Genomic DNA, 6,740 nt, shown 5'->3' with positions numbered 1-6,740 from the left:
TGAAGTTAAAAACTAAGTCCAATATTATTGAGAGACCAATTTCAAAACTTTGCATGGTGTATGGTATTTAAATTAACGAGTTAATGTCACATTTGCGTCACATATTGTCTCTTGTATTATTATTGTTTTGGAATTGGCATATTTATTTATTATGCCAATTAGGGGCCGGTGTATTGGAGCCAATTATGTGTACTTTTGTTTTCGGTCACTAGATGGCGCTGTCAGCTCCAATATATAAATCAAGAGGTGACAGGTAGCTGTCAGGTGTTGAACCCGGAAGGGCATAAAAGTTTTTGACCGCTATGGCGGAGTCATTGTTATCATTGTTGCCATGTACTATCAAATAAATGGATATGTTTCACCAACGTTTATCTGTCTGGACCAAGTGTGGAGTTTGGACCATTACAAGATCGGGGATTGATTTTACACGCGATCAACAGGTACAATGTTAGCCGCGAAGCGCGTCATAAAGCAGCAACGGGTCAACGCTTAAGCCAGTGCAGGTTGAACTGGCGTCTACACTGTCACTCTGGTAAAAATAAATAATGTCATTATTTCCAGATACTATGAAGGTCCAGGATAAAGATCATTTATCCTTTTTATCCTGGACCTCATTATTTTAAGATAATTTATTATTTTTTCACCAGATGGTGGAAACAGGCTTCCACAGATTTTACTCCAGATTTAACTCATTTACATCCATGCAGGTTTCCTCTGTTTCCTTTTCCTAACCAGAAATCAGGAAGCGTCTGGAGTTGACTCTTGATCTGCTACACGCCCCTCCCCCACATGTTGCTGCTGCAACCTCAGAATAACCTCTGAGCTGCTGCAGAACCTGAGCCTCCAGGTGACCTCTGACCCCTTCAGAACCTCGTGATAATCCGGATTCATTTCGTTCTCCACCATCTTTTAGCAGCAATGAGAGCAGAATAAAAACACTGCGATGCTTTTAAGAGACATTTTTGTTTAATAACTTCATTTATTTTCCAACACTAGAAAAAATACATGTGTATTAATAATGAATGTTTAATAAATGCAGAGTTCTGCCTCGGACCCGTTCACGTTTAAACCGGGTCCAGAAATGACCCGGTCCGCGGGTCAGGGGCAGCCGAACAGCTGCAGGTCCACAGCGTAGCTGGTCAGCTGGGAGTTGTAGTCCTGACACTCTGGAGAACTACAAGCCGCGGGCCACAGCTCCACCAGCGCCTCCGAGTCCAGAGGCAGCCGGTACCTGCTGGTCCAGAAACACCACAGGTGAGACTCTAACCGAGCTGAGCAGAACCGGGGCAGAACCTTAGCAGAACCACCCACCTGGAGCCGCCACCCTGCGTGACCTCTGACCCCCCGGAGCCCAGCACCAGGTACTGCTGGTTGTTCTGCAGCTCCACGCTGCTGCAGGTCGCCTTCTTCACCAGGTCCAGGTAGCTGCCCGGACCGGCCGCTTCCAGCGCTGGGACCAGAACCAGAACCAGAGTCAGAGTAAAGTCAGGAAGGACCCGGTTCTACTGGACCCACAGAGCCAGACCAGATCATCTCAGTCACAGAACCAGAGCACCGTCTGCTGGGTCAATTCCTGTCTGACTCTGCGCTACGCTGCATGCTAGCTCCACTTAGCGCCTCGTGAAGCGTCACAAGAGGAGAAAGTGAGTAGAAAAACTAAACTTCAGTCTTTCTTCCTCCATACGGATGTTAGTGACTGAGGGAAAGACCATGCAGTGGCGTCTATGGTTGCTACTGCGTTTCCATGGTAACAAGCTGGGTCTCACCTTCAGACTTCTTGAAGACCTCAGCTACGGTGGCTGTGTAGGTCATGAAGTCTCCCTCCGCTGCCGAGGATTTCACCGTCACCTTGAAGGCTGCAGAGGAAGCAGGCAGACCAATCAGAGCTCCAGGTCACCTGCTGCTCATCCAACCATTTAACACAAACTGGGAACAATGGTCTGATCTGGAGCTGGGATTCCTCACAGCAACAACCAACAGTCAGTTCTTACAGAAACACAGAGAGAAACATGTTTTCATGAAATGTGCATTTATTTTTCAGTCAGTGGAATCAGTGTAGGAAATGTAGTTAGCTGTAATAAGGTGATTTATGTAGCCCTGCTAGCAGTTAGCTGTTAGCAGTTAGCTGTTAGCAGTTAGCTGTTAGCAGTTAGCTGTTAGCAGTTAGCTGTTAGCAGTTCGAATCACCAGATCAATAATCAGTGAAAGATCCGATCCAGTGGAGATGGGAAGTCCGATTCTCTGATATTACTTTATTATCTGCTTAACTTGGTAAATATTAACGTTAGAACATTAATAAATCCTCTTGCATTCAGTGTTTTAATGAGAAGCCTCATATTTTAATGTATTTGTTCTTTTATTAATGCAGTGATTATTACTTTTCTGTAATATTTTAATCAAACTTTTAATATTAAAACAAAAACAAACTGAAACACCAAATCTACCAAATAGACCCATGATCATTTATTATGATTATAAATAACATCTTTAAACATCCATTATATTTCTGGGTCTCCTGACCTCCATCACCTGGCTGTTTGTCGGCCCCCATCTGTTTTGATCCCAAATCCTCACATGTGATTGGCTGCATGGCAGCCTAGTGGCCAATCAGATCAAAGTTCTGCTGTGAGGAGGGCGGGGCCAGTGAGAGGGAGAGCTGAGGACCAGATGCAGCTCCTCCAGGAGCCTCTAGGGGGCGTGTTGGGGGTTTTCCAACATAATAATTAAACCATATCAGATTATTATTGCCTCACAATTCCTTTAACTTTACCTGTAAGAGATTATAAACCCTCCAGGTGAGTTTAGACCAGATCATTTCACCTTTAACCTCCGATAACGATCCGATCTGAGAACCTCCATCTGTTTTTAACAACACTGCAGCTAAAAGCATCCAATCAGCTTCCAGCCTCTCACCGTATTTGATATGCGGCTGGCAGGTCTCCTCGATGCGTTTGGCTGCGGTCAGAGTGGCGTCCATGCTCCCTCTGTAGGTCGCACACGCAGCTGCAGGGTCACACAGCGCTCAGCTTATTAAGGTCAGCCGCAGCTGCAGCAGCCATTCAGAACAGAAACCCGCCTCACCTGCCATGCACTGGCACTGTTCGCCCACACAGAGGCGCTGCAGCCTCTGCAGCTCGCTGGAGAACTGCTTGGTGCACAGGCTGCCTGGAACAGAAAGGTTGCAGGTAGCAGCAGATTCTCATCAACATGGAAACAGAGACAAAAGATTTGATGAGATTTGCTCAGTGAAAACATGAGGACCGTCCCCAGGAAGGGCCAAATCTTAACGGCCCGAGTGGGTTTGGTGTAGGACCACTCTGGGAGAACAGTGGGACCCAAAGACACAGCAGACCTTAAGCCAGAGTTTCTCCTCCCTGGTCCTCAGGTCCTCCATGTTTCAGGTGTTTCCCTTTTGTATCTCTGGGTGATTAACAGACCTGATGGTCATGCAGCCATTTGGATCAGCTGTTCTGAACAGAGGCTCATCTAGAACATGCAGAGCAGGGGGGCTGAGCACCAGGGGGGGAAACTCTGGGTTAGCGCTTTGCTAACGGGTAACTTTCAGAGCACTTAGATTCTCCTAAAGTTATTTTCTGTATAAATTCTGAAGCGCTAATTTACTTGGCTGTTTTGTAAACTTTCAGTTGAAGAAAGTTTGACATTTTTATTGAAGCTACTGACTGTTATCTTTATATTCATGCTCTTATTTTGGAGTCTGTTTACACAGCAATTTCATTTCCTGTCTTCACATTCTTTTTGTTTTCCAAGAATCTTCAGTAAATAAAGGAAAAATATACAGCAAGCCAACAAATGAGGTAAACAGAAGAAAACAACTCTTACATAAAAACCAGGGATGTTAGTTAAACTGTTGCTCTGCAGTTAAAATGTCCTGCTTCTTCCTGACCGGAGCTGTACCGCGGCTAATCAGGCTAAATCAGCAACAGAGTTAGCAAAACTCAACAAATATAAAACTGAGAGCGGGTTCTGATCCGACGAATCACTTCCTGAAGCTCGTCATCAACACATGGAGGGCAACATGGGTGAATTTAGCATTTTAGCATTAGCCACAAATAAATCCCACGTAAGGTTTACAGCTGGAGCTTTAGCATTAGCGTAGCTAGCTTTTTAGCTAGCGGTGCTCAGATCAGAATAATCCAGTTTAATCTGAAAAATGTGAGCAAAACATTCAGTTACTGACTGACAAGAAGACGGTTCAGGTCCAAACGTAAGACTACATGTCCCAGCATTCACTGCAGGCTCACCTTTGTCCTGAGGTTCTGTGACGGTCATCAGGGACTCAGCAGCACCAATGACCCTGAAGCTGGTTCTGACCCGGAACCCGACACACAGGAAGACCTCAGAGGGAACCTGAGGGTCAAAAGACAGAGATAACAGAACTACTGATGGAGGCTTCATCATCATCATCATCATCATCATCATCATCATCATCATCATCATGATGATGATGGTCAAATTGGATTATTCCAGAGAGGAAACGGTTTCAATGTTCAGCTCGGGGTCAGAGGTCAGAGCATGAAGCTCAGAGAGATGAGGAGCTCCATCCCTGACGCTACAGGCCTCAGTCAGAAGGTTAAAGGTCACAACCCTGAACCGGAAGAAGCGAGGTGCTGCAATGGCCTAGTCAAAGTCCAGAGCTGAGGGTGAGGTACTCACAGAGTCCATCTGGATGACGACGGTGTCTCCCTGGAGCTGATAGTGGGAGACAGACGGGTAGTCTCCGTCTGTGAACTGAAGACCAGAGAAAAGTTCAGCAGAAATTCATAAAACCAAAAGATGAGATGACAGATTTATGGTAAACGTGGCCTGATCACAGCCTGTGAGACGTTCTGGATTCAACTCTACAGACTCTATAGACTCTACATACTTTACAGACTCTACATACTTTACAGACTCTACAGACTGTGAAGACGCTGCAGGGATCAGAGCCACTGCAGAGAAACGCCTGGATGAGTTTCATCAGGCCTGGAAACGTTCTGCAGCTGGGAGAAGGCTGAGAGGTCAGAGGTCAGCCTGACCTCTGGTTTACCGCTGGAACAACTGCAGCTGACTCAAGATCTATAACTCTAGATCTATAGCTCTATAACTCTAGATCTATAGCTCTATAACTCTAGATCCAATAGCTCTAGATCTAGAGTTATAGATCTATAACTCTAGATCTATACCTCTAGATCATATTGCTATAGATCCTATAGCTCTAGATCTATAACTCTAGATCGCTCCTCTTTAGGTCCAAAGATAATAATGTTCAGCTGAACAAAGTTTCGTCACATCCTCACATTGATCTGTTCTAAGCATCTGTTCAGTGACTGGATGGGGTCAAAGGTCACCTGGTGACATCATAATGTAGAGCTGTGTATCATAGTTATGGTAGCTGATCTTGCTTCCTGTTATAACCTGAGCCAGTGGGACATTTAGATATTGAGTATTAGGGGTCCTAGGACTGAACCGTGGGGAACCCCACAGGTGACCTCTGACCTCTTTGATGAGAAGTTCCCTATTGAAACAAACAAATCTCTGTCCACTCACTCCAGCCCTGTTTAGTCCAACTCCATTAAAGACGTTATAGAAAGTTCTAGAAATTAGAAACTCCAATCCCGTTGGTGAGGTGTGAATGCTAACCAACCTCTGACCTCTGACCTCTGACCTCTGGTCCTCCAAACCTCAGTATCGCTTCTGAGGAAGTGAACTCTGGTTCGGTCCAAAAGCAGGAAGTGGACTACGGCGCAGGGCATTCTGGGTAAATCCAACCGCAGCGCTAGCAGCAGCAGGTTAGCGTTCCAGTTGTTTCAGTAACTGTCATGGTCAACACAGAAGCCCAACAGAACCAGAACCAGAACCAGCACTTCTTCCATGATTTGTATTCACGTGGACGTCATTGAACAGTTTGACGGTCTCCGTGGTAACCATGGAAACCGGACTGAAAGACGTCACAGCGGTTTGCAGGCCGTTCACCTGCCGTGCTGATTACCTGTCTCAGGTCCTCCAGGTACGGCTCCACGCCTGTGGGCAGCTGGATCTTCATGACGGTCAGAAGCGACTCGGTGTAAACCTCGGTGGGTGGAGGTCGGTACCTGGAACACAAAGGTCACAGCGTCCACCACTGAGGATCCGGGGCAGCGGGTCAGGTTTTACCTTCTTACTTCACGCAGGCGACCAGGTGAGGAGCCTGCATGGTTGGATCTGAGGGGCAGAGCAAGAGCATGAGGTGGAAAGATCAAACAGTTTCCTTAAATCCAGCAGGGGGGGCGAGGGCCCTGGGGAGGACGTACTGGTGGAGACGCCGGGTCCGACCAGCTCGATGGTCAGGTCAAAGTTACAGGAGGTCTGGGTGGACGCCGTGGTCTGATAGTAAACCGTCTTCATCTGGAGACACAGACAGACCGTTACTGGGAGGACAGCTCACCTGTCAGGTGACCACAACAAGCCCCGCCCACCTTCACACTGGACACGCCCCTCCCATAGCCGGTGCTCACGATGATGTCATCATTCTTTGTTATCTTTGACAGAAACAGAGAAGGAGAAGTGAGTAGTTCTGCTGGGGCTGTGGCCCCGCCCCTCCAGGTGGGCTCGGCCTCACCTGGAGGGGCGGGGCCACCGGGCGGCTGCGGCTCAGCTGGACTCGGTTCAGCTCTTCCTGCCTGCTGTTGCGGATGTTGATGTCCTGGTTGAGCACGGCTTTAGGAACGACCTTGCTGTACTCGGTCAGGGCCTCCAGGGTC

The 6,740-nt window shown here is 47.3% G+C and overlaps 1 protein-coding gene across 1 annotated transcript in view; it reads right to left on the bottom strand.

Annotated features, from left to right (window-relative positions):
* Nucleotides 1–959: 959 nt before the first annotated feature.
* The window catches only part of c5 (complement component 5), a 23,293-nt gene continuing 17,512 nt past the window's right edge, over nucleotides 960–6,740 (bottom strand). The window contains 12 exon segments of the mRNA XM_017303393.1: nucleotides 960–1,231; nucleotides 1,312–1,450; nucleotides 1,767–1,856; nucleotides 2,914–3,003; nucleotides 3,082–3,165; nucleotides 4,263–4,368; nucleotides 4,675–4,749; nucleotides 5,990–6,092; nucleotides 6,162–6,201; nucleotides 6,291–6,384; nucleotides 6,456–6,518; nucleotides 6,599–6,740. The exon segment at nucleotides 6,599–6,740 is cut by the window's right edge and continues 3 nt beyond it. Of these exon segments, the coding sequence (XP_017158882.1) occupies nucleotides 1,099–1,231; nucleotides 1,312–1,450; nucleotides 1,767–1,856; nucleotides 2,914–3,003; nucleotides 3,082–3,165; nucleotides 4,263–4,368; nucleotides 4,675–4,749; nucleotides 5,990–6,092; nucleotides 6,162–6,201; nucleotides 6,291–6,384; nucleotides 6,456–6,518; nucleotides 6,599–6,740 (1,159 nt within the window). The 3' untranslated portion in view covers nucleotides 960–1,098.

This window comes from Poecilia reticulata, unplaced genomic scaffold (genome assembly GCF_000633615.1).
Source record: "Poecilia reticulata strain Guanapo unplaced genomic scaffold, Guppy_female_1.0+MT scaffold_257, whole genome shotgun sequence".
NCBI lineage: Eukaryota > Metazoa > Chordata > Actinopteri > Cyprinodontiformes > Poeciliidae > Poecilia > Poecilia reticulata.
This window is presented reverse-complemented; position numbering and strand designations above follow the sequence as displayed.